This window comes from Megalobrama amblycephala, linkage group LG18 (genome assembly GCF_018812025.1).
Source record: "Megalobrama amblycephala isolate DHTTF-2021 linkage group LG18, ASM1881202v1, whole genome shotgun sequence".
Taxonomy (NCBI): domain Eukaryota; kingdom Metazoa; phylum Chordata; class Actinopteri; order Cypriniformes; family Xenocyprididae; genus Megalobrama; species Megalobrama amblycephala.
Window position 1 is genome coordinate 33733184 of NC_063061.1, and position 27956 is coordinate 33761139.

Sequence of the window (27956 nt, forward strand, 5' to 3'; positions counted from 1 at the left end):
AAATGAAAACAAAATTAATGTGATCATAAAAATAATAATAAAAACATCTTCTGTTTGGATTTTGACGGTCATTTTGCACCAGCTGATAATTTTGTTTTGATGACTTGACTTGCCAAATTAATCAAAACGCAAAACTTGAATTAGATTGAGCTTTTGTATTTTCAGCAGCTTTCTAGAATAAATTAGGCCACAAACAGTCTTATTTATATCTAACACTTATACATATGAAAGTTTTGCAAGGTTTTCCACTGCACTTAAAGGTTCACTTTCAAATTAAAATTTCCCTGATAATTTACTCACCCCCATGTCATCCAAGATGTTCATGTCCTTCTTTCTTCAGTCGAAAAGAAAAGTTTTTTAAGAAAACATTCCAGGATTATTCTCCTTATAGTGGACTTCACTGGAGCCTAAACGGTTGAAGGTCAAAATTAGTTTCAGTGCAGCTTCAAATGGCTTTAAACGATACCAGACGAGGAATATGTGTCTTATCTAGACGAACCATCGCTCATTTTCTAAAAAAAAAAAAATTATATAAGTTTTAACAATAAATGCTCATCTTGAACTAGCTCTCTTCTTCTTCTTCTCTATTTGAATTCCAGCAGTGTAGACACTGCTAAGTGTATTACTGCCCTCCTCAGGTCAAAGTTTGAACTAATTGTTGCACTAGATTATTGTATATGACAATTTAGTTCAAACTTTGAGCTGTGGAGGGCATTAATACACTTAGCAGTGTCTACACTGCTGGAATTCAAATAGAGAAGAAGAAGAGAGCTAGTTCAAGATGAGCATTTATTGTTAAAACTTATAAAATAAATAAATTTTTTTTAGAAAATAAGCAATGGTTTCTCTAGATAAGACCCTTATTCTTCGTCTGGGATCACTGTAAACTGTAATTTTGACCTTCAACCATTTGGAGTCCATTGAAGTCCATTATAAGGAGAATTTTTTCATCAAAAACCTTAATTTCTTTTCGACTGAAGAAAGAAAGACATGAACATTTTGGATGACATGGGGGTGAGTAAATTATCAGGGAATTTTAATTTGAAAGTGAACTAATCCTTTAAAGTCCCCCCGAAATCAAAATGTAAGTTTTTTTAGCTTTTAGTATGAATATGTTAGCCTTAATAGATTCATTTATTATAAGTTCATGCGCATTTACAATGACAATATAGTAGCTCAAAAAGTAGTGAATTTAAAGAAAAATACACAGAGAAAACCCAATGAACACCACTGAATCTTAGATAGGCATATGTAATTTGATTGATTTCCATGTAACTCAAAAATCAGACAGCCGGAACTTTTGTTTTATTTGTTTTAATGACTATATTAATACTGTGCTTTGGAATCATATAGGTTTAAATATATTTTATTATCATAAAGCATTTACATTCTCTATACAAACAGTCAAACTTTGCCTTGGTCAACAAGGCTTTATGTAACATTCATAACACACACACACACACTGAACACAGTCCAGGCAGTATATTACACCCTTTTCTCTCAGGGCCATTCAAATGTCTCTCCATTTGTATTCAGTATAAAAGAAGCTGCTCCTGTCCAAGCGATTCAAGCCAGCTGGCAGGAACTACAAACTATTAGTTCTCCTAATGGCACTTCACATATTAAATACTTTAAATCTAGAACAAGGAGGTTTTAGGAACAAGATCAAAACCAACAAAACAGATTCTAGATGACTCTTTTTTATCAATATAGTAAACAGGGTCAATTTTGATTTTTGATTCATCAAATATGCACTACTGTTCAAAAGCATATGGTCAGTTTTTGAAAGAAGTCTCGTCTGCTCACCATGGCTGCATTTATTTGATCAAAAATACAGTAAAAACAGTAATATTGTAAAATATTATTTAAATACTTGTAATATTTTAACATGTAATTTATTGCTGTGAATCAAAGCTGAATTGTCAGCATCATTACTCCAGTCTTCATTGTCACATGATCCTTAAGAAATCATTCTAATATGCTGATTTGCTCTTCAAGATTATTATTTTCAATGCTGAAAACAGTTTAATATGTTTGTGTAAAACATGATACATTTTTTTAGGATTCTATTTGGAAATCTTTTGTAAAACTAAAAATGTCTTTATTACCACTTTTGATCAATTTAATGCATCCTTGCTGAGTTACAGTATTCATTTATTTTTTTTAAAAAACCTTAAAGGATTAGTTCACTTTCAAATAAAATTTTCCTAATAATTTACTCACCCCATGTCATCCAAGATGTCAAAGTGCGGTTTTGGCGGAAGCACTTGGAAGGCGATCATTTGTTTATTTAAAGCATATACATTTAATTTTTTTTTTTCGAAAATGACCGTTTCTCTAGATAAGACCCTTATTCCTCGTCTGGTATCATTTAAAGCCCTTTGAAGCTACAATGAAACTGTAATTTTGACCTTCAACCATTTGGTGCCCATTGAAGTCCACTATAAGGAGAATAATCCTGGAATGTTTTCCTCAAAAACCTTAATTTTTTTTTTCGACTGACGAAAGAAGGACATGGACATCTTGGATGACATAGGGGTGAGTAAATTATCCGGAAAATTTTATTTGAAAGTGAACTAATCCTTTAATGATCCCAAACTATTGAACGGTAGTGTAAGTGCTTGTAGTCTTTTATCAAAATGCAACAACTTTCTGCCGTTAAAACGACTTTCTATGGCTGAAACCCAAATGGCACACTTTCGTTCTTGAGGACTTACAATGGCTGCGTGCACGTGTCCGTTAAGACCACGAGACCGTAGGGTGTCCCATTCCTCATTTTAGGTTTCAGAAGGGTGCTCGTGAGCGCCCCCTTTGCGGCCGTCGATGCGCACTTCAGCTTAGCTACACAGAGGACTTTACCCAGCAGTCAAAGCACCATTACATCACAAAGGTGTGGACTCATAGGAAGACTGTGAGGGTTTGGGGTGCCATTTATGACCGGGGCTATTTCGATTGTTAACAAGTTCACATTAAACATCCTGTTTCACTTGGAAATACACGGGATTACAGAAGCTAAATGGGTTGCGCAACATGCATTTCATGTCGACTTTAAGTAGAGATGCTAAGCGCGCGTCCTTTGCGTGTAAGAAAGTAGCGTTTGTTTCCAACAGTCCTGGACATGATCGCGAACAGAAACGGATCCAGAGCGCTATGCAGGCAACACAGACACACGGCCACACTGAAGTAGATGTAGAAACTCTCTGTAGTGCTAACAGACAGCAGGATGTAATGCACAAAATAAAAACAGCTGCTTGGGCCGAAGCACAGGACAAAAATAATTAAGTTAAACGTGCTAGCTTTGATGTAAAGAGCCCAGTCTCTGTGTGAACGGTTCAGGTGCCAGACGATGGAAGTGTAACATGCTACTGTCACCACTAGGGGCAGAAAAAACCCTACACACGTGAGGCCAAGGTTATAATAGTCAAGCCACTGGTAGTAATCTATGTTGTCAGGAAGAACGTCATGGCATGTGATTATTCCAAGATGTGCGATGTGGTAGGTTTGTTGCACTAGAATTTCTGGGAGTAGGGCGATAAAAAACACAATCCAAACTGTTAGGCAACCCCAGGTGCTGAATGTGCGCTTTGGCAAACCCTTATAGAGAAAAGGATGAACCACGGCTAGGTAGCGCTTGACACTAATGCACGCTAGTGTAAAAGCTGAGCAGTAAAGGTTGCCGTAAAAGCAGGCGGTTGTGATCCGGCAGGCGGTTTCACCGAAAATCCAATGGTTCCCATTGAGATGATACTGTGTCTTCAGCAACAGGCTGAACAACAGCAGCAAGTCGGACACTGCTAAGCTACAGTACAAAATTGCAGATGAAACGACCCTCACTTTGGTTCCAACAAGGACCAAAATGGCGATATTGGCGGGAATGCCGACAACGATGGCTATGATGTAGACAGCTGGGATGAAGCACTTGCTCAGAGTACCTTGGAGGTACTTTGCCGTGCTGTTGCTGCGTAACTCCACTTCCAACTCCTCCACAGCAACCACGGCAGACGGGACACGTGTTTGCAGGTCTGTTGTTCGATTAGGAGGAAGAGGGACGTTAACTGGGACCGCGTTTCCTTTAAAAGTCCTCGGGTTGATGATGTCAGTGACGTTTCGTTTGTTCTTCCTGGCCTTCTTTCCTGCAAGTGGACATAGAGAAGAGTTAGGAATAGTAAATCTCTTAGTTTATGGTCTTTATGGGAGGGCACTGGACTGGTTTAAGTCTATTTGTTAAAAAGAACATTTGTAGTGTCATTTGGGAGATGATTTATCCTCATCTTCTACAATCAACTGTGGTGTTCCTCAGGGCTCCGTGTTGGGACCAATGTTATCTCTTGGATCCGTAAACTGGAAACATCATATAAATTTTCACTGCTATGCAGATGACTTACAGTTATATTTATCACTGCGATCCAATGATCTGAGAAGCTTAGATGTCCTCCAAGCATGCTTAGCAGATATGAAAACTGGATGGCTTGTAATTTTCTGCAATTCAATACTGATGAAGTAAAATTAAGTAGTGATAATCGGTCAGGGCTCAAATAAAAGTCAGCTCTTATTAAGGTGTTCCCCAATGTTCAGCAGGTAGTGAAACATTTGGGTGTTTATTTTGATACCAATTTGAATTTTGAATATCACCTTAGTCAGTCGTGTTTTTATCAGTTAAGAAATATTTCCAATTTGAGGCATATTTTAAGTTTTAAAGAAGTTTATTCATGTTCCTGTTCCCTATTTACTGTTCCAAGATCCAGATATAAAACAAAAGCTTTTGCAGTGGTTTGAATGTTATGGAATAGCCTCCCAATGGATATTAGATCTGCGGACTCTGTATCTGTTTTTAAGTCTTACATTTTATTTGTATAGGCTTGCTTGTACTTTGTGAAGTCTTTTGTGTGTTTTTGGATCCTTTGGTTTATGTAGTATTTTGTGTTTGTTTTATTATTTTGTAAAGCTATTCATGTCTTTTTACTTTTTTACTTGATATTAATAAACTCAAATATAACATAATAAATATAATAAAAAATAACAAAAACAACATCAAATAAACTTCTCAGATGTTTGATTAAATCTGTTTGATTTCACTGAGGAATACAGTCTTTAAGGTTGTTATAATAGAAAAATTATCCTATTCATGTTATTTGCAAACTTAATTTACTAGGACCTCCTGTTGTGTCTTATACTATTTTAAATTAGTCTATAAAATATTAATATAACAGTGTAATATTCATAAACGAACAAAATAACAAACTTCTCAAATGTTCTAATGTAGCGAAATGTGTTTTCATTATAATATAAATAAAATAAAAATTCTCAAATGTTCTATTGTAGTTTATTAAATCTGTTTTATTATAATATTCATAAAATAACAAACATAAAACTTTTCAAATGTCCTACTGTAGTTGATTGAATCTGTTTAATCATAGATCATTTCAGTGATGAATAGTCTTCAATAAAAACAAAGACAAAAACACTTCAATTCGACTTCTATGAGTCAAATCAGACGTAATGATGTCTTTGTTATGGTGTTGAATCTTTACAGTAAACCGAAACGTTTCTCGTTCATCACACATATGTAAAAACAGGAAATTCAGAGAATAGGCAATACAGAGCAATGGGTTGTTTGAAGTGAATCAAAATTAAACGGTTTCAAACAAATCGATTTGCTTACCTTCTTTAGCCTGGGTCGCGTTCAGAAGAATTAATGCGATCAAAATGAAAAGAAAAAATTTCCCCATGACTGAGAAACACGTCCAATTTGGTCAACTCAAAAAGTCTTAACACAATTTGTCTGGGTGTGGAATGCAAATGAAGCCCGAGAGACGAGACGAGACAAGACCCTCTCTCTCTCTCTCTCTCTCTCTCTCTCTCTCTCACACACACACACACTCTCTCTCTCTCTCTAAAAAAAGAAAATGGGGTGTCATTCCATACCGATGACATCATCTTCGTCCCCACTTGTCCAATTGAACTCACTCAGCAGTTGACATCATAATTACTGTGACCATTTTGTGATCTTGAGGTACTTAATTGTCTGAAATTCTTTCTCACTATCCAACAAGTCCTGAGGGGATTGTTAAAAAGTTATATGTCTTAAAGGGATAGTTCATATTTATTTATTTTTGAATTAATTCATTTTTGTTTACGTGGTAGCAAGATGAGACTGAAAATCTTGTAGTTCTAAAAGTTCAAATGTAAGATGGTATAACTGTTTTAGTTTAGTTTGATGGATTCAATCTATTATCTTGCTGTTTTAACACAAGAAGATGCGGTGTGAAGGAAATGCCTGTCAGTGAGAGATAACACAATAGAGGTCACAGTTCTGATCTTCCCCCTACAGATAAAGAGATCCAAAAAACGATTGAAAAGCCATTTGAACATGTTTTATTTTTTATTTTTTCACTTCGAATTAGTGCATTGTTTTTTTTGTCTTTGGTTACTGCAGTGAGTGACGCTGTAGGAACAGATCAGATACGAGAAAAATGCGTTCCTGTTTGCTACAAAACCACTATTTATGTAGATGTGACTTCAGTAATCCCCCCAAAAAACATTGTGGCACACCTACACATATCCGCACTCACATACATACACACGCATGTTTGGTTTTCAAATTTTTATGGTGACTTTTCCATAGACCTAATGATTTCATAATGTACAAAATGTATATTCTATCCCCTAAACAAAATGCACTTTCTGCATTTTTACATTTACATGCTTTCCTCATGGGGGCCAAAAAATGTCCCCACAAGAGCAAGGATTTCAGATATTGCCATCTTTGTAGGGACATTTTGTCCCCTAGAGTTTACCAGGACCATACAAACACACACACATATGCAAATTAATAATAGCCCTAACCCTTATCATGCATGTCAGAGAGCTCAACTTCCTCTGTAGTTCTTAACTGGTCTGGCTTCAGACCCAGATGTTAATCAAACAAAATACCAAATCAAAAATGTCCTAAAAAAAAACATATTATATATAATAAGATATGGCATTTCTACTCTCTTTTAAAAGCTAATGATATATTTAGCTTTATGCAGGATTTTTATTTATTTGCATTGGTCTTTTGTTTCTAAAAAAACATGTGCATCAACCGACTTTGTATTTTGTTTTTGAAACTGCTGGGGTTCTTATCAAAGTGATTGTTATTCAGTAAAGGTGAAAAGTGTCATTGTTTCCTGCATAGGCGTGAGGACATGCTGAATGACTAACACACATCTCCTGCCGCGAGCGAGCTACGTGAAACTCATGCAAACAACCTACTAAACATCCTGCTGTTAAGAGTAAACGTTCAGATAGAAAGCCTACGGATCTGTTGCGTCAGTTAGTCTCTGTGAACACAGCTGTCTTTCTTACTAACAGAGTAAATCAGTAACAGTCAGGCATGGAAAATTGGCTCAGTGGACAATTTCGCGAAAATACTTACATTTGCTTTACAGGAAAAGACATTGAGTTTAGTGACACTAACATGTCAGGATTTCTGAAGGGTCACGGGGTATATTTACACATGAACTGGTATTGCACACACATGCATAGGGATGACGCATTTAGCAGGACAATGCCAAAATTCCTTTCCTACATGTAGACATTTCTGAAGTTTGGGATTCTCTCACTTACTGAGAGGATTTATAGTGTAGGGATTTTTCTCCTTTAGCATATAGAATCAACTGACATCATATTGCTAATATGATTTCTTACAACATTATTATATATTATAACATTACATTTTTAAATAAAATATTATACATTATATCTTTTTATATAATTCAAATAATACAATTTATTTATAATGTATTATTTTATTTCAATTATCTTTTTTTCAGGGTTGTTTAAATGTGCGATAGGTGATCTGGGAAATGCTAACTAAATTGCAGTGCAAAGCTAAGCATCCTCCAAAACAAATGAAGGTGCGCAGACCAGAAGCGAGACGACCAGAGACAACATTATTGGATTACATCATGTGTCATTCACCGGTGAACTTTACAGTACAGTAAGTAGCAGTACTACTAAACTAAAGTTAGGTTGTTGCTATTTGCCTGCCATTTTCAAAGACTTCATATGTAGAAAGATACAATGCATTCGTATTATTATGAATGGGAGAAAGTGCAACAGGCAATATGGTGGAATAAGTCCCGCCTTCTAAATAAGAGCTGACTGGTAAAGTCATCTCATCACTGCAGCTGCCGCTAAAAGCTCCGGTTCCTGTAGAAACAGTCAGGCGTGCGCTTAGGACTGCGCATGCGCATTAGCTCGACCCAGCCTGAAAAATGCTGTTTTTTGTTATGATTCGAGCTTTTAGAAACAAAATTTATTAGACAGTTGTTGTCAGATTTCATTGGAGATTTTAAATATGAAATTTAATCAAAAGCTTGGCAAACAGCTTTGGAGAATTTTGATGTTTCTCCATTCAAAGAGATAGGAGCTGCACTTGGAAGCCCCGAGAGGCGTTTCAAAGATGGCCGCAGAGTGAAATGACTTGTCTTAAAGGGACTTTGCCATTCTTACTCTAGTTGCGTCCCAAATGACGCACTATACACTATGCACTTATACACTATGTACTTGTGCACTATGCACTCATCCATGTAGTGCGTGAATTGTATAAGGTTATTTTGTCATTTAACAACGGAGTCTGATCCTCCCTTCCCCTCCACTACGTAATTAAAGCTGCGACAGTTGAGTGCACAAAGTGTCCAACATTCCACACTTCGTTTTTTCCGTTAAATAAGTGCATCATCCGGGTATTTAAAGTGCACTTTTTCTTTTTGGAATTTTCTGTGTGAATGCACTACTCGCACTATTTATACTTAAAAACGTTATAGAATAGTGCATAAGTACGCGAATTGGGACGCACCTTCTGTCTGCATAGTGTATGCGAACGCGCTGGTGACATATAGCTGCGTTTCATTTCGGAGGCTGCGGAGGTCACATTTGAAGACTGCATACGTCATCAAAGATGTCTTATTTAAGAAAAGTAACCATAATAAAATTGACTTGTTCCTTGTGAGGTGTAAAATACTGTAATATCTTTATTACATTGCAATCTAACGGTTACTTTTTCTCAAATGAGACCGACTCGATGACGTATGCACCCTTCAAATGTGACCTCTGGAGGACGCAGCCCATGAATTGAGACGTTGACTGACAGGGAACACATGCTATTATTTTATTGGGACCGAATGCAATGATGGAATGAACATTTTATGTACCTACACCTTCCACAGCTGATATATATTTATAAAAATACATTTAGACCACTTAACATAGTGATTGTTATTAAGATATGAGGAGACTTTCAGCCAGCATAACAAAAACTGTTTCTGTAGAGAATCACCTATTGCACATTTAACTATGCAAATGGAGGAAAGATTATGGGTCATGAAAAAAAGTGAAACCAAAATTGAAGCTATAACAGATATCTAAATATATTTGTACCTTATTTATGTCACAAAAGACTAGAGTGCATCGTTCACATGAATCACATCATGAGCTTATAAAGACAATTTGGTAAACGTACAAGTGAGTTTTATCATGTGCTTCTTACATCACTTAAAATCAGTGCTCAAAAGTGCTTACTGGCAGGTGAACACTCAGACTGAGCTTGTTAATGTGTGTTTTCAGAGTTAATGACTGTCTAAACCATTTTCTAATAAAGTGCATGCAGGCACAGCCCTCAGACACTCTAGAGACCGTAACTCTGGAAACAGCAACAGTCGAAACTCAAACAAAACTGAGCTGCAACACTAACACTGCAGCTAAGGTGCATGATTCATTGGCCATGCTTGATTAATTATTACATTTTTGACGTTTCTGAAATGTTTCTATCTCTTGAATAAGGAGACATGTGGCATCACCCCTCAGAGGACTTCAGCATGTCCAACATTAGATATTTTTCCAGACACAAAGGAGAGGTAGGTAAGCTTTGTTTGTACTATTTATTCTTATAGCTAGCAAGTTAGCTAGACAGATAGATAGATAGATAGATAGATAGATAGATAGATAGATAGATAGATAGATAGATAGATAGATAGATAGATAGATAGATAGATAGATAGATAGATAGATAGATAGATAGATAGAGCCTGTGTGTGTAAATAGCGTTCTGCTCTCATCTGTGTCTCAGGTGAACTGCTGCACATTCTCACCTGACTGTCAGATTCTGCTCACATGCTGTGATGATGGCAGACTGTACCTGTGGAACGCCAGCAGTGCAAAACACCTGGCCACAGTCAGTGGACACTCAGGTACATAAAGCTAGCTAACTCATTAAAAATCACACTATGTATGAATATATTAGTCATACAATAAATGTCTTTTGTGGCTAGTAGGGAACATTTACCTTTCTATATGAGGGCCGAATCGTTCTCTATATAACAATCTTGCACCATTGTTTAACCTATATGACGCCAATCATGCGTCACTGTGGTTAAAAACATTTCTAACCACCACCACAATAGACCCTTTTCACAGACTGATGTCTTGACTAATTTTAACCTATTTCACTATTGTATGATGTTTATTACATTAAGTGCACAAACAACATGCTTGAAATATAAAATTAATCTCTATGTATTGCATAATAAAACAAACTAGAAACACAACCTTGCCTAAAAATGTATTTTTACATTTGTTTTTTATAAGGATAAGGATCGTTGCAACATACTATATTTTGTAAAAGTAATTTAATATTCATTTTACACAATAATAGCAATGTGGTATAGTATATGTAAGCAATAAGGTATGAGAGGCTGTGCTGTATTGTGAATATCGGTTGCAACAACCCCTTCAGCTGTGACTTATTCATGATAGAGCACTAGCCTCGAGTACTTTATTACTTTTATAAAGCTTTACCACACAATATAAATATTAAAGCCAAAAATATGTATCAATGCAACTTTCATGAAGTAAACTTTCACTAAAAGCTTTCCTTCCGCCGGAAAAAATAGTCCCTGACCGTGAACAGCAACAAAAGTTACATTATTATGCCATTAGATGGCGGCAAAGACTGTCTTTATGAGTGTGTCAGTCAGTAGCGAAGACTTTTACATTGAAAAGACTGAATTGTTGTGAACACAGAACAAGACGCAACTGACAAATGCTTTGGCTAGCGCTGTCAGTCGTGGGAAAACCCCTTAACTGTTAAAAGGACAAGATAATACATCAGACATTTACGCAATTACGCAATTAACGCAATACGCAATTAACAAGCCCATCCAGTGGTGTAGTGTGGGTATGATAGAAATCTATTTAATGTATAGCTTTAGGCAAGTATAACATTTCTAAATTTTCCTTTGTTTATTAATTTGTTTTGAAATAATCATTGCAGGTCCAGTGAAATCGTGTGTTTTCTCCATGGATGGTCAGCTGTTTGCGAGCGCGTCTCACGACTGTACCGTCAGAATCTGGTGCAGCTCCAGCACAAAATGCACACACATACTGACAGGTGTGTTTCAGGTCATAATGAGCATTTGCTGGAAGCAGAGAAACTCACATAGGCCTAATTTATAGCTTCATGATCTGCAGCAGCAAACATATCATTATCATTATCAGCCTTTTCTGCATTATAATCACCCTTACAAGAATATAGCCTACTATAACAATAGTTTTTCAGCCAAAATTGACTAGATTTGATGTCGCTGAACCTCAGCTCACACGCGGAGTGTGGAGACGGTGAGCTTCAGTCCGGACGGTCAGTGGCTGCTGTCGGGTGGATGGGACAACAGGGCGCTGCTCTGGAGAGTTCAAGTGAGAAACGAACACTGTACAATTCTACCTATAGTTCAGAAACAAACAAACAAATGAAATGAAAGAAACAAACACTTCCCTTTTTATAACATACAGAAGTAGAGTGAAAAATATATTTAACCCAACGAAACAAACACTTCCCTTTTAAAGTCATACTTCACGATAACTGGTACTTGACTGTGCAAGCCCTTACAAAAATATACATGCACATATATATTTTCATGCATAAAGAGGCATTTAATTTATGTGAGAAAAATATTAAGAGTGTGTGATATTATACTTTGTCTGTTATATTTTATATTTTATATGTTAAAATTATTCATTAATTACTTTATATTATATTTTATATCATATTATACTTTGTCTATTATATATGTATATATATATATATATATATATATATATATATATATATATATATATATATATATAATATTATATTATATATTATTAATATATAATATAAATTAATTTATATTATATTATTATTTTAATTAATAATAATATTATATTATTTTATAATAATTAATATTATATTATACTTTGCGTTAATATTATATCATACTTTATATTATATTTTATATTATATTATGCTTTGTCTATTATATATTTTTATATTATTATATTATATTATAAAAATATATTTACTTTATATTATATTTTATATTATATTATACTATATTATATATATTTTTATTTTATGCTCATATTATATTATTCTGTCTATTATATTTTATTTTTATATTATATTTACTATTTATAATTTATATACATTTTTTAATTATTTTTAAAGATTTTATCTTGTAACTGTTTTAAAGCTGAAACTAATTTAAGAAATACCCTTATATTTAAATATTTTATTTAATATCAGTATGATTAATAGTATTTTCTATTAAAAATCTAAAAATGTATACGACTTTAAAAAGCAAAAAAACAGATTTGTTATTACAATAAAATATAAAAAATAGGACTGTCAATAGAATAAATGATTAATTTCTGACTTTATGATTTGAAAATAATTAATAATATCAAATGCAGTAAATATGTCTAAAATATTATTTAATTAAAAATCCTTTACTTTCATTATCATAAAAATGGTGTGGGATGAGCAGTTTGATGAATAGTTAAAGGGTTGTTTCAGATCACTAACTCTACATGAGCTAAAGACAGAAGACATTTTGGACTCTCTTCATGTAGTAACAGGTGTTTTTAGAATCAGTTTAGCAGTAATGTTTGTGTCTTTGGTGTTTCAGTGTTGTGAGATGGTGGAGGAGTTGCGGGGTCACACTGCAGCTGTCCAGAGCAGCGCCTTCTCATCAGACTCGCAGTGTGTGGTATGAATCACCTTCTCGCTGTGTGGTTTTTTTTTGAGCCTTTCAGCATGAGCTGCATCACCTCTTCTTTCTTTCGGTTCACCACAGGCCACGGGCTCCTGGGATCGGACCGTGAGAGTGTGGAAACTTCATGATGAAAAGGAGGTTGTGGTATTACAGGGGCACCTGGGAAATGTGGCCTGTCTCTGTTTCTCTGTAACAGGGATTTTGGTAAGCTCACAAAATCAGATTTGTTGTTGATAGTGATCTTTGGTGTTTGATTCAGGATAAACAGGATGTTTAATAGTTAATGTGAAAATGAATCATTTACTTGCACTCAAAAGAATGCAGATACTTTTTGTGCTGATTTTTTCCATAAACACTCTTAGAAGAAAAAGTTCTATATAGAACCTTAAACGGGTTCTGTCAGGCTCTTCATATAAAGAACTTTTTAGGGGTTTCCATCATGGGATCATTTTATGTATTTAGTTTCAATTAATTTTTTTAGCAGTGTAATGTTTATATTCTGTATATTTCTGTTTAAGTTTCACTGTGTTTTGGTTTAGTTCTGTTCCTGTTCCCTGTCATATTAAGTTGACCTAGTTGCCGTTTACATGACACCAATATTCAACTAAATACTGAAAACTTTGTATGCGTTTTAGCTGTTCGTTTAAGGCAGGAACACACCAAGCCAACGCTGACGAACTAGTGGTGACGAAAGCAGACTGCGGGGTTGGGTCACGTCAGCAGCGTCTGTGTCCAAAGTTGCCCTGACACATCAAACCGACGCTCGACACGCGACGGCCAAGTAGCACGTCCGTTCTGCGCCTGCATAAGATGAAATGCCTTTCCGTACCTGCGGGTGGCAGTAGCTGAACTGCCAATTGGAATGATCAGATGCCCCGATGGACCAACATGTCGAATCGGCCGGAAAAAAACAACAACGGTGTGGAACACCTGAGAAATCTAGTCAGCTGACGAACAAAAACTGCCTGACGGCCGATTGTCAGCTTGGTGTGTTCCTGCATTTACACGACTATGCCGTTTTGGGGGCCTGAAAATGCAAACTTTTGAAAAAGGGTTTCAAAGTGCATAAACGATACTGTTATATTCTCTGTGTAACTACAAAAACATGAATTTGTGAAAACAGTGACGCCATGCACATGCGTATTATGTGTTCTGTAGGCATGCACGTTTGGTGCATATGCGTATGTGCGCAGACATGTTGTCTTTGTTTGCAGCGTGACATCGCCATCTACTGGTCTGGTATGCATAATACAGCGTTTTTAGTTGTTTTCATGGGTCTGTGTCAACGGGGATTATTTTGATAACATTGTCATCTTTCCGTTTTTTTGTAAATCGTTGTCGTGCAGACATACCCCTAGTTTCCTATTGTGTGCCAGTTTGTTTCCATAGTTACTGATTAGTTTCACCTGTGTTTCATTTAGCTCCCTTTGTTTGCCCTGTGTGTATTTAAGGCCTTAGTTTCCTCTGTTCATTGTTCTGTCTCGTTTGGATTATACATGGCTGTGTATCTTTACTGCTAGTTATTCTCCTGCCTGTTTCCTAGTTGGATTTTGAATGAAGACCCTTTGTTTGTTGCATTCCATTTGTTGTGCGCTCATCGCAACCAGCCTTACAAGCTTGTAAACATATTTTATCACTAGAAAAAAAATTAAACAGCATGTTAAACATGAAATAGAGTATTATGCAATCAATTAAAAGATTAGTTCACTTTCAAATAAAATTTTCCTGATAATTTAGTTAATTTAGCTTTCCTGATAATTTACTTTAGCTTAAGTTGAATAGGGAAGGCGTAGGACATACAGTGGAAGCTTTTGAAGAATACGGAAAGCGGAAGGGTCCGTGTACGTTTTGATAGTTTGTTTTCCAATTTGAAATGAAATAGGCAGAAACGAGAAAACGGTCGTTTCCCGTTTTTTCGTTTGTTAAAAAAAACGATTTTCGTTTTTTTCGGGTCACGGATAGAAAACGGAAACATGACTTCAAAACTCGTTTTCCACATGTGGGCGGTCATTACACGCCCCTTTCAGCCGATTGGTCAATCAAATCTGAGCCAGTGACGTCATTTTCAGTTCGTTCAACAAAATAACAGTCCTCTGCCGCTATATCAGTAGATGTCATAAATCGGCTTTCTTCTGTGCAACCTAACGCGTATTTCACAGAAATATTTATTTCAGAAATGTTAATCAGCACACAGACTGTTGTAATGCTGTTTGTAGTTTAATATGCATAGTGAAACTGCACTACCCACACAGAGCACCGGATGAAAAGCACAGATAAAAAAAAAAAAAAAAAACTACAGTTTTTATTTTATTCTATTTTGAATAAATACAATAAATCACAATAAATAAGTAGTGTAAGCAATTTTGAAAAACGAACAATAGCTCATCTCTCTTTATTTATTTATTTTATATAGCCTAACATTGCCTGCTGATATAGGCTAATGTTAATAACCCTTTGGTTAAAAGATTGAGGGAATATGTAAAGATCAAACATTAAAGATCAAAATTACAGCTACATAGCTATTTTAGTTATAATATATTTTAATAATATATAATAATATTATATATATTTTAATAATATATAAATGTTAAGCCAAAACGAATTAATTTAAAGCTGAATTGAAACGGAAACCGGCGTTATAACTACCTCTCTAATTTGACACAAATCCAAATGTTTCAATATTCACGATTTGGAGGCTAAACTATATTTATTATTTAAACGCTTTTATTGTAGCCTACACAGACTACTTAAAATGAGCAGTATAACTTTTATATATTTGGTTGAATGTATGTTATTTTGACAGTTAACAGGCTGTGATGTCAAGTTACTAAAAATGATGTTGCGCGTGAGGCGCCGACGCGTTCACTTGAATTTTCTTATCCTAAAAGCCGAAACAACTTAAAATACTCAGACATTTATGGTCAAATATATGTAACACCATTCGAATCTGTGAAGGGTTAAATAGGCCTATTATTTTTGTACTCACAATAAAAACAAAACATTGCTCGTAAAATAAACAAAGACATTTTCTGCCGTCTCGGTTTCCTTTCTGTGAACTTCTCAAAAATGAACCGACACTCATATTGTCGCATTTTTTCCCCTTTCATTTTGGTAATATGTTAATTACTTAAGTGAAATAAATTTCGCGCATAGACATAGGCTATTTATTCCTTTTATATAATTGAATCCTTTGTTCTCCATTCACAGAAGCGCGGCAGCTGCGTGATGATGATGAATCTCAACTGTCAAAATTCAACCAAATATATAAAAAGTTATACTGCTCATTTTAAGTAGTCTGTGTACAATAAAAGCGTTTAAATAATAAATACAGTTTAGCCTCCAAATCGTGAATATTGAAACATTTGGATTTGTGTCAAATTAGAGAGGTAGCCTAGGTTATAACGCCGGTTTCTGTTTCAGTTCAGCTTTAAATTAATTAGTTTTGGCTTAACATTTATATATTATTTTTGTGATAACTAAAATAGCTATGTAGCTGTAATTTTGATCTTTAATGTTTGATCTTTACATATTCCCTCAATCTTTTAACCAAAGGGTTATTAACATTAGCCTATATTCAGCAGGCAATGTTACACTGTAAAAAAAAATCCCGTTGTTTCTACGGAAAAATACCGGCAGCTGTGGTTACCAGAACAATACTGTAAAAATGACATCAAACCGTAAACATACTTACGGAGTTACATGTGAATTTTACATTTTAAATATGTATATTTAACATTGGATTTCAGTACACTGTAAAAAAAAATCCCAGTAAAATTTACGGTAAAATAACATATTTCATTAACTGATATAATGTTAATTTAACAACCTAATGAAGTACTAATATCTGTTTTGTACCTTTATAATACACTGACAGTCACCAAACACAGTGGTGATAAGAGTCACATGATGAATCGAAGTTCATCACAAGCAGATTTTCCACAAGCTGAGAAGGACAATACTAACATATAGAAGGTGCACACAGTGTCATTCACACACACACTAAACACCATCATGGTAACATGCATGAAATTTTAAAAATGCAATAAACATTAATTTAACAACATTAGATGTAACATAAAACCCTAATGTACATAACTGATTAGAAAAAAATGAGAAAAACTAAGAAACAACAGAGTTATTTCAACAAAAATATATCAAATGTGAAGTGTCACGCAGGGAATTGTGGGAATGTCAATTTACGGTTTTTCACTGTAAATTTTACAATGAATTGTTATTTTTCACTTTCAAAAACTGTGAATTTAATGGTATTTTACCGTAAAATTACATTAAATGTACCGTTAGATCTATTACAGTTATTCACCGTATATAGTACGGAAACTTTCTGTAAACCAATTAACTGTTTTTCACTGCAGCATTTTTACAGTCTTTTACTGTTAAAATCACGGTCATTTTTTACAGTGTAGGCTATATAAAATAAATAAATAAAGAGAGATGAGCTATTGTTCGTTTTTCAAAATTGCTTACACTACTTATTTATTGTGATTTATTCTATTTATTCAAAATAGAATAAAATAAAAACTGTAGTTTTTTTTTTTTTTTTTTTTATCTGTGCTTTACATCCGGTCCTCTGTGTGGGTAGTGCAGTTTCACTATGCATATTAAACTACAAACCGCATTACAACAGTCTGTGTGCTGATTAACATTTCTGAAATAAATATTTCTGTGAAATAGGCTACGCGTTAGGTTGCACAGAAGAAAGCCGATTTATGACATCTACTGATATAGCGGCAGAGGACTGTTATTTTGTTGAACGAACTGAAGATGACGTCACTGGCTCAGATTTGATTGACCAATCGGCTGAAAGGGGCGTGTAATGACCGCCCACATGTGGAAAACGAGTTTTGAAGTCGTGTTTCCGTTTTCTATCCGTGACCCGAAAAAAACGAAAATCGAGTCAAAATCTCGTTTTCCGTTTTTTTTAACAAACAAAAAAACGGGAAACGACCGTTTTCTCGTTTCTGCATATTTCATTTCAAATTGGAAAACAAACTATCAAAACGTACACGGACCCGGAAGTACGTTAAAGGCGATCATTTGTGTTCATAAAGCATATACAGTTGCACTTTTTTTTTTTTAAATGACTGATCATCACTTTATTGGCATTGATGGTTCCATTAAGAACTTTTGACATTCCATTCCACAAAAGAAACAAAGGGTTCTTTTAAGAACTGTTCACTGAAAGGTTCTTTGGGGAAGCACAAAATGGTTTAAAAACATTAATATTTTGAAATGTAAAATAACTGTTTTCTATTTGAATATATGTTAAAATGTAATTTATTCCTGTGATCAAAGCTGAATTTTCAGCATCATTACTCCAGTCTTCAGTGTCACGTGATCCTTCAGAAATCATTTAAACATGCTGATTTGATGCTCAAGAAACATTTCTTATTATTATCAATGTTGAAAACAGATGTGCTGCTTCATATTTTTGTGGAAACTGAGATACATTTTTCCTCGGGATTCTTTGATGAATAGAAAGTTAAGTTCAAAAGAACAGCATTTATTTAAAATAGAAATCTTTGTAACATTGTATATACATTATTTATTGATTGTATGTCTGTGTATTTTAGGCCTCAGGCTCATGGGACGGCACAGTGCGTGTGTGGTTGCCGATGCGTCACGCGTGTCTGTTTGTTTTGGGAGGCTGTGAGCGTGTGTGGGTCAGGAGTCTGGCCTTCTCCATAGACGGACGGGTTTTAGCATCCGCCGCTGAAGGCGACATGGTAAAACAAACACACATACACTCATTCACACAGTCTGTCCGGCAATGCTTGATTTTGATACATCTCTTCATCAGGTGAGGATCTGGGATACGACCACTGGAGCATGTCTGAAGAGGCTGCAGGTGATCGAGAACCTTTGACTGGTCATGTTTAGCATTATAACATCACAAAGCCTCATAATGTATACATGTGTGTGTTTCAGGGTCATAAGGACTCAGCGTTTGGCTGTGTGTTCAGTCCCGGCGGGGAGCTACTCGTCAGCGGCTCTGAGCAGCTGGAGGAAGAAGGGGATGAAGAAAACAGCACAGAGGAGAGAAGTGAGAGTTGGAGGAGTTTAAACAGCAAACAGGACAATATAGATGACAGCTATACCAACTTAGATATTACATAAGAGCATGTGCAGCCATTTTGTAACGTTAATGAGCGAGGCTTCTGGTTCATTAGCTGCGACCTAATTATGCAAAAATAAGCTATTTGCTGTGAATGAGTGAGACTTTCAATTCATTCCCTGCTGTAGGTAAATATTTAGAAGAATAGTAGAGTGCAGTAAACAGTACAACTATGTGCTCTACAAACCAAAGTGTTATGATAATAAATTTAAAATAACAAATACCGTTTACACCATCAAGCAACATTACGGACTGTTTTGAACACAATTTAAGTGATGCTTGATCATGCATGCCATTCCTAAAATATAAAGGCATATATTAAATATTTTATATATAGCCTACACTATTATTTATTTTATATATAAAGGCCTACTGTGTAAAAAATAGTGATATCAAGAAAATATGTTGTTTCTAAAATTAAATACATTTAAAATACTGTATTGTACAATGCCACATTATATGATTGCATATTATTTTAATTTTTTTTTATCATGTTTAAGTTCAACAGCCAGAGCAAGAATAAATGTGGAAAATACTTAAATATTATATTTTTTATTCTATATATTTTAGATTTCATTAAATATTTTATTTCTATTAAAAAGAAATTATGTATAAACCTTTAAAAATAAAAAACATTTTGGAATCTCATGTTTTCTGTCATAATAAAATAAAGCATATTACAAGCCCATTTTTTCTTCAATCAAAATCATCACAATTATGATTTTCAAAATAAAAACTTTTGAGGATTTGAAGGCAGGATTAGCTACAAACACATCTTTTTATATATATATATATATATATATATATATATATATATATATATATATATATATATATATAAAGTAAAATTCAAACAGTTGACTGATTTCAATAATATTTTTTTCATACTATGGAAGTCAGTGGGGTCCATCAGCTGTTTAGCAGAAGAAAGAAATTCATACAGGTGTGGAACAATCAATTAATCAATCCTAGACCTCTAACCTAGACAAACCCTTTAAAAGTTTAACCAAGTTAGTCCAAATTTAGGTTTAGATATTTTAATGGATCTTAAATATCTTGTTTTATTCTACTTTTTCTCAAAAGTTCATTTTTACATAGCTGTAATTGTAAAGATACCAAGCTTAAATTCAAGTAAATTTAATTAACCACTTCAACCATTGCAGTTCCAACTATAAAACAGACAAGAGTGACTTTGTTAGTGACATAGCCTATCAAATAGCACATAGCTTATACCCATACATGAGTGTGAGAACATAAAGAGGTGAGAAACCAAAATATTCCATATCTAGATCAGTGGTTCTCGGCTGGTTTGGCCACTGAGTGTGCCAGAAGGGCTGCTGCTTTTGCAGTTTGTGCTTGCGGTTTAATTATCACTTGAAAAGATTTATCTTGATCCTTGCCATGGAAACTAGCATATATAAACCATATTAAAAAAAAAAAAATCAATTAAAAAGGAATTTATAACTGTATGATATTAGGCTGTAGCCACATTGGACCACCTGTTTTGAAAAGCTGTGGGTGCCATCTTCTGGTCAGACTCAGGAATTCATTTAACATGTGAGGACTCACAGTGCATTATGGGTATTCTCTAGCCATTGAGCATACATCACTTGTACACTCATTATTGTGGTGCATTGTGATCAAAGTCCACTATGATTTCAGACACCACTTTAAATGGCTGTTCCCTCAAAAAGTGCCCTATTTAAGAGTATGGGGGCAATTTTGGACACAGACAGAAAGTAGCTCCAGCTACAATATTCTTCCACAAGATGGATGCAGTTGTGTTTATTAACCACCAGAGCACCAAAAGTTATGAATATTGTAAAAATATCACCAACACTGATGTTTCTAGTTAAAACAATTAAGTCAGTAGGTTGGTACGTGCCACCAGTCATCAAAAATAAACACTTTTTTTTGGGGGGGGTTAGGCTATGGAAACTATTAAACAATACTAAACTGGGGTGCGTTTCCTAAAGCGAACTATGGTCGCAAGTTCCGTCGTTACCAATAGTTCAATGGGACTTACGACCATGGTTCACCAACGATGCTTTCGGGAAACGCACCCCTGATCTGTTAATAAAACTTATGGACACTAATCCTGATGAATAGACCGAGTCAATGTTCATGCACATCTTTGAAAACATTAAAAATATAGAACATTTGTTATTTGACAACACCCTCCACTACCCACTCAAAACGGTCTTTTGACTCACCGGCTGAAATCACTGATCTAGATAGATAAGACTAGCATCACATGAGATCACTTCATATTTCTCAAGAATTCCCATAGCTGCTTCAGAGAGAGAGACAGACTCAGAAGGCATCTTTATTCCAGGGTGGGGTGTTTATTTTTTTCTGTGAAAAACAACAGTACAGCCTCTTAAGCCTTGATGGCGAATTTGCGAATGGAGTAGAGGCGAGACTTCCTCTGCATCTTCTTGGTCATCAGGTTCTGCTCGTGTTTTGTCAGCTGACGACGGATGGCACGGGTCTTCCTGGGCCTCAGGTCCAAAGGCTTGTACTTCTTACCCTGAAAATGAAAAGTAGGGCTGTTAGAACATATTGGACAGACAGTTCAGGAAGCAGATGATTCAATCTACATTTGCCAACACTTATACCTCATGAAAGCAATGCAACATTCCATAAAAGTAAAGGGCCTTATCATAGATGACAGTTTTCACACTTATTGTAAATATAGCATTATTTTTAATAATGTACATTATAACACTGTACTTTGCATTATACTAACTTAACAGATGAGGAAATGATTGTGAGTTTGAGATTTGTCCCTTCTGAACAAGAATATATATTTCTTCTCCCTCTTTTGGAAAGAAATAGAAACACCATTATGTTTACTACTGGAGCAAATGGTAACATTACATTTGTTGTGGTCTTTATTCAATAGAAGTCTACCAAATTTGGACAAATTCCAATTCAAAACCAGGAAATTGTGAGAAGGATCCATTCAGAGATGGAATCAGTGTCCAACAGTTAAACAAAACAAAAACAAAACAAGGATTGCATTTTTGAAAAGTTACGTATACAGATAACACTGTCAGAATGATCCCTGTTCCCACGGATCCACGAAATTAAAAACGTATTTATGCCAGGCCAGTAATTGGTGATATCACTATGTAAATAAACACTACATGCCTACAGACTGAACACAATACGCATGCGCAATACACCAGTTTTCACAAACTCACTTTTCTGTAGTTTATACAAAGATAATGCCTAGTTTTCAAAAACTTGTTGCTGTGTTAAATTATGAACACTAAATCACTAAATTATAATAGTATTAACACCCATTTCAAAGACACAAAGTAACGGTTCTCCACTAAATTCTCCTTCATAACTGGACTACAGCTGAAGTTGATGAAGATGGCATAAAAACTTTGTCGGCTACTCGCAGCAGATGAGCGTCATTCAAAGACTCTGCTGTGAACAGTCGTTTTTCTTTAGCAAGAGAGTATTCACACTATCTCCACTTGTGCAGGAGGAGTGCTGGGTGATCGTTCTTGCTGGAGTCTAAACGGACGCGCTGTGTACTTCCAATAACAATGCATTTAATCTGAATACAATAAAGATTAGTGACATGACACTGATGGCCATCACACTTGCTAGGAAGAATAAAATGAACACCGAGCAATGCAGTTCTTTAATTGTCAGAGCACAACTTCAAACTTTCCATCATGTATCTGCCTGAAAGACAATGTTGGGGTCCAGATCATATTTGGATCTGCAGTATAACCAGATTCTCTTTAAAGCAGACCATCTAAAAATGAGTTTAAGGCATTTCCAGTAGTGAAACAGCATCTTTGCACAAGTGTGCATGAATGCATGTTTCAGTGGCATTAAACTGACCTTGTAAAACTTCCTCAAATTCTCCTTCTGTGTCTGGTTGATAACTGTGAGGACTCTAGCGATGGACTTGCGGACAACGCGGCTGTAAATAAGAAAAAAAAAAATATAAATATATTAAAATAAAGCTTTACATTTACATTCATATATAAACATGCATGTAATATAATACACAAAAAGTTGGTTCACCCAGATATGATAATTGTCATCAAGTACTCACCCTCATGTCATTCTACACCCCTAAGACCTCCATTCATCTTCAGAACACATTAAGATATTTTTGATGAAATCCAAGAGGCAAATGACTCCTCCATAGACAGCAATTTAATCACCACTTTCAGGGTCCAGAAAAGTATTAAAGACATCGTTAAAACAGTCAACATGACTGCAGTGGTTCAGCCTTAATGTTATGAAGCGACGAGAATACTTTGTGCGCAAAAACTTGTTTTGGTCCGAATGTGGGCTCAGTATTGGCTGAGGCTGTGTTCACCACAATGCAGGAGCCAACCAACAACGAGTCAGCGTTCGGACGTAAAAAAGGGAGGCTCTGCGATGTGTTCACCGCGCCAACTGCGTAACAAACTGACGGGAAAGAGGAAAAATGTTGAATGAAGTCATTCTTTTTGAAAGTTTGAGCGCAGAATCTTGGGACATGTGGTCTTTATCTCAACGGCCGGTGGAAAATAATCGGGATAGGACTCGGGAAGAACTCATGTTCATGGATTATTAACATTACTGTAGTATGAAGCAAAGCAGGACCGAGTGTTTTGGGAGCTGAACGAGGCCGATGGAGCGATTGCGCAACACGCGCCGCGAGCAGCAGAACTTTTATTATGTCACTTCCGCTTTTCCGGTCATGAGTATGAGGTAACGCAGCTCTGTTTATTATATTAGATGCATTTGAGTGTGTTGAAAATGACATTCTAACGTTACTCTGTGCGTTCGCTTGGCAGCTGCTGAGAGTCACTTGTTACACACTACAGTAAGATAGATCGATTTTAGAATATCATATTAAATACTGGATGGCTTGTTCTGATAAATGACGTGCAATTAATTTTAAAACGTATTGTATGATGGAGAAAATGCTGTATTACTGTTACTAAAAATAAAGCTGCATCTGATTATGCTATGTTAGCTACTTGACAAAATAGCGTTATTCTCTGAGGCATGGTAAAGCATGGTACTCGCAAAAAAAAAAAAGAAAATTACATTTAAACAATAAGACTAAACGTGTAGAGCTATATAATTAGTTTTCTGTCTATAAATATATCAAAGCAGCTGTTCTCGTCTATTAAACCGTAATATATTAAAGCATCTTTGTTGTTTCCATGATTTCTACAAAATAAAAACCGGAAACCGAGTGCAACGCGGGTATGACGCAATTGACAGGCGACTGCTCACAAGTCCCGAAGCCTTGGTTAAAATTGCAATTTTCTCAAGATTTACTAATAGTTGGAAACATTTGGGATATTGTAAGTACTCAAGTGAACAAACTATAACACTGGCCTAGTGGTTTTTGGATATTTTACTGCAAAATTCTTACATTTTGCACCTTAAACAATGTCTTTAGTCCCTTTCTGGACATTAAAGTGGTGGTTATATTGGACGAATTTCATCAAAAATATCATAATGCGTGTTCTGAAGCTGCACAAAGGTCTTGAAGGTGAGTAATAAATGACAATTTTCATTTTTAGGTGAACTAACCCTTTAAAGTTCTTCTGGTTCTAAAGCACCAAAATTCCCCCACATTCCCATTACACTAAAGCTGGCACTGAAACACAGGAGGGGCCCCAAACAATTGTTCTTCCTATACAGCACATTCAGGCCAAAAGCATGTGATCTCTGCTAAACAGACTAACACAACTGACTCCAACCAAACACTCACATCTTCGAGAGTTTGGAGGCAGCTCCACCAGTAACCTTGGCAACGCGGAGCTGGGAAAGTTCCACCTTCAGATCATCCAGCTGTTTCAGCAGCTCCTCTTTTTTCTTTCCGCGAAGGTCTCTGGCCTTGATCTTTGCCTACAAAAACAACGTTCATTAGAATCACTTTAAACCAATATATGTAATAATATACATACGTATCTAATGTAGAGACTCGTGAACAAATATCAAAAACATACAAATACATAATTGAGGTTTGGTTTTCTTCAGCAAATAATATCACGGGTTTCTGTTGTTGCTGCTTTGGAAACACATGTCGGTTCACACTGAATTTAGCTGCTGTCGTCTAAACAAACCGGTTATAATGATCTGTCATTGGTGTCCGATGGCCATTAACTGCTAAAATCCACAATAATCAAAAAACATGTCCAAAAATAGTACTTTTGAGTACCTATAATTTCAGTTTAAAGCTGTTTGGTCGTATGCTACGCTAACCACTGCTGGACTTCAGTCAAATCCAGGCAGCAGATTAACGTCTCGTTTCATCACTCAATATACACTTTATTTCACGATCATCGTTTCAAATACTGTGCTCAAACTCTAGCTCACAACTCAATGTGCACTTAAAACGTGTTTTCAGAGCCGTTTAACATGTATAACCGACTAGATTGATTTAGATTGCTCGGTTTCGGTAAAATCCTCACCATTTTTCTCGATGGCTGCCACAAGAAAGGAAGTTGCAGCGGTCACGTGGGAAAGTCTACCGGGTTACGGAAGAAACTAAACTGGCGCGCGAGGGGGGCTGGAATCTTCCATTCCCCTCTTAAAGGGGGCGCTTAATGACTATAATTGATTAAATTACAACATTATTACTCTCAAATGTAGAATTAAATAATAAATACTGCGATTATGTTAATTTATTGCTAATTTCTGTTAGATTTCTGTTAAAAATACTGCGATTATGTTAATTTATAGCTAATTTCTGTTAAAAAAAATATTAAATGTATTAGATGTGTATCTCAGACATAGTTGTACATGTTCAAATAGGTCTATGTTAAAGTAAAAAGAACAATAAAATCAATAAAAAATAAATAAATGAATACATTTAAAATGTATTCGTTTTATTGACTCATTGGTCGACGGATTTGATAGACAGCTCATCGTCCCGCCCCCTCTTCCGGAAGCCTCCATCGACGATCATGGCGCTCGCAAGAAGTGTCTACAATCTGCTCTTTAGGAGAACGTCAACTTTCGCTATCACCATCATGGTGGGAGCTGTTGTCTTCGAGAGGGTGTTTGATCAGGCTGGAGATGCGATATTTGAGAACATAAATCGGGGTGTAAGTTATTTTTCGATTGAATTTATTTGAAATCTTCTTGACCGACCGGCAGACTGACCTTGGTTAGCCTGCTGGCTAACCTCAACTATATACCCAATAGGATGAAAATATAAGACTAAACTTAAGCCTAAAAACATATTTCTGTTTTATAATAATATAATTTTGTCCCTATATTGATCAAATCTTATAGAAAACAATTTACTGTCATGCCACAGCTACACCTGGAGTGTCAGTCTCACTACAAATTATAATATAATCATAATTATAGATTATTTTGTATCTGTAATGTGTTCTCCTCACCCTGTGTGATCTAATTCTGTGGGTGTTTTTTTTTTTTTTGTAGAAACTCTGGAAACACATCAAACACAATTATGAAGAGAAGGAGGAATAATCCTGGCTCCGATGCAGCGTTCATTCTACCATCATCCCATTTCCTGATGTGACCCTGTTGGATGGTCCACCGGCTTTTGCAGTGTCTTCGGACGCCGTGTTCAACTTCCAGCCTTTGTCCCAGGGACATAGACAGACTGATTACCGAACCCTGTTAAAATGTCAGGTGACCACCTGTTATTGTGCGATATGTCACATTCTTCATGATTTGTAAATGTGTTGCGAACTTAATTCTGTATGAATAAACTGTACATCCTAGAATCCTTTAAAATCTGGTGGTTCTTTGGTATACAATTTCAGGTGCTGTTTAAAGGGGTTAGTTCACCCAAAAATGAAATTTCTGTCATTAATTACTCACCCTCATGTCGCCGCAAACCCATAAGACCTTCGTGCGGCCGTTCAGACACACACTGAAGCTCTGCAATGAAAATAGTGTAGCAGTATGTTTACATGACACTGTTCTCAACGAAAAACAGCGTTTTGGGGGCCTGAAAACGTAAACTTTTAAAAAGTGGGTTTCAAAGTGCACGTTTTTGAGATCGAAACTGCTATCGTCTCTGCATAAACTACAAAAATGCGCATTTGTGAAAACTCTGATGCCTTAAAGGGTTAGTTCACCCAAAAATGAAAATAATGTCATTTATTACTCACCCTCATGCCGTTTTACACCCGTAAGACCTTCATTCATCTTCGGAACACAAATTATGATATTTTTGATGAAATCCGATGGCTCAGTGAGGCCTGCATTCACAGCAATGACATTTCCTCTCTCAAGATCCATTAATGTACTAAAAACATATTTAAATCAGTTCATGTGAGTACAGTGATTTAATATTAATATTATAAAGTGGCGAGAATATTTTTGTGAGCCAAAAAAACCAAAATAACGACTTCTCAACAATATAGTGATGGGCTGATTTCAAAACACTGCTTTGGAGCCTTATGAATCAAATCAGTTTTCATTTTGACAACGTCATCTGTACACAAAAAACACAAAGTAAAAACTTCTGTTTTAAGTACATCGTTGTCGTGTAAACGTACCCTAAAACTAAAAAATTTACACAACAATGGCCTGAAAACGGATCTCAAAGTGCAAGAACGTTTTGAGAATCGTCGTTACCATCGTTACCATCGTTACCATAATCGTCTCCTTGTAAACTACAAAAACACTAATTTGTGAAAGCGGGTGTTCAGTATATAGGCACGTAGTGTTTCTTTACAAAGTGACATCGCCATCTACTGGCCTGACAGCAGAATACAGGATTTTGACAACAT

At 35.6% G+C, this 27956-nt stretch overlaps 4 protein-coding genes across 5 annotated transcripts; 2 read left to right on the forward strand and 2 right to left on the reverse strand.

Moving 5' to 3' along the window:
• Nucleotides 1-2493: 2493 nt before the first annotated feature.
• Nucleotides 2494-5837, reverse strand: LOC125253335 (proteinase-activated receptor 3). The gene is made up of 2 exons (XM_048167270.1): nt 5663-5837; nt 2494-4133 (listed from the first exon to the last, which is right to left on the reverse strand). Exons 1-2 carry the CDS (start codon nt 5727-5729, stop codon nt 3049-3051), a joined length of 1152 nt encoding a protein of 383 aa, XP_048023227.1. The 5' UTR covers nt 5730-5837; the 3' UTR covers nt 2494-3048.
• A 1982-nt stretch (nt 5838-7819) lies between these two features.
• On the forward strand, nt 7820-19958 carry wdr38 (WD repeat domain 38). 2 transcript variants are annotated; one of them, XM_048166069.1, is made up of 10 exons: nt 7820-7981; nt 9826-9899; nt 10112-10232; nt 11315-11431; nt 11636-11733; nt 12987-13067; nt 13155-13277; nt 18665-18817; nt 18892-18939; nt 19020-19958. In XM_048166069.1, the coding sequence occupies exons 2-10, from the start codon at nt 9831-9833 to the stop codon at nt 19206-19208; spliced, it is 999 nt and encodes a 332-aa protein (XP_048022026.1). In that variant the 5' UTR covers nt 7820-7981; nt 9826-9830; the 3' UTR covers nt 19209-19958. The 2 variants fall into 2 exon arrangements, with proteins under 2 accessions (XP_048022026.1, XP_048022024.1); XM_048166067.1 differs by lacking the exon at nt 7820-7981 and having other exon boundaries at nt 9685-9899; nt 19020-19880.
• A 1573-nt stretch (nt 19959-21531) lies between these two features.
• Nucleotides 21532-25805, reverse strand: rpl35 (ribosomal protein L35). The gene is made up of 4 exons (XM_048166070.1): nt 25656-25805; nt 24953-25089; nt 23071-23152; nt 21532-21736 (listed from the first exon to the last, which is right to left on the reverse strand). Exons 1-4 carry the CDS (start codon nt 25656-25658, stop codon nt 21587-21589), a joined length of 372 nt encoding a protein of 123 aa, XP_048022027.1. The 5' UTR covers nt 25659-25805; the 3' UTR covers nt 21532-21586.
• Nucleotides 25806-26066: 261 nt separating this feature from the next.
• Nucleotides 26067-26952, forward strand: LOC125252625 (cytochrome b-c1 complex subunit 9). The gene is made up of 2 exons (XM_048166071.1): nt 26067-26291; nt 26635-26952. Exons 1-2 carry the CDS (start codon nt 26151-26153, stop codon nt 26680-26682), a joined length of 189 nt encoding a protein of 62 aa, XP_048022028.1. The 5' UTR covers nt 26067-26150; the 3' UTR covers nt 26683-26952.
• Nucleotides 26953-27956: the final 1004 nt, after the last annotated feature.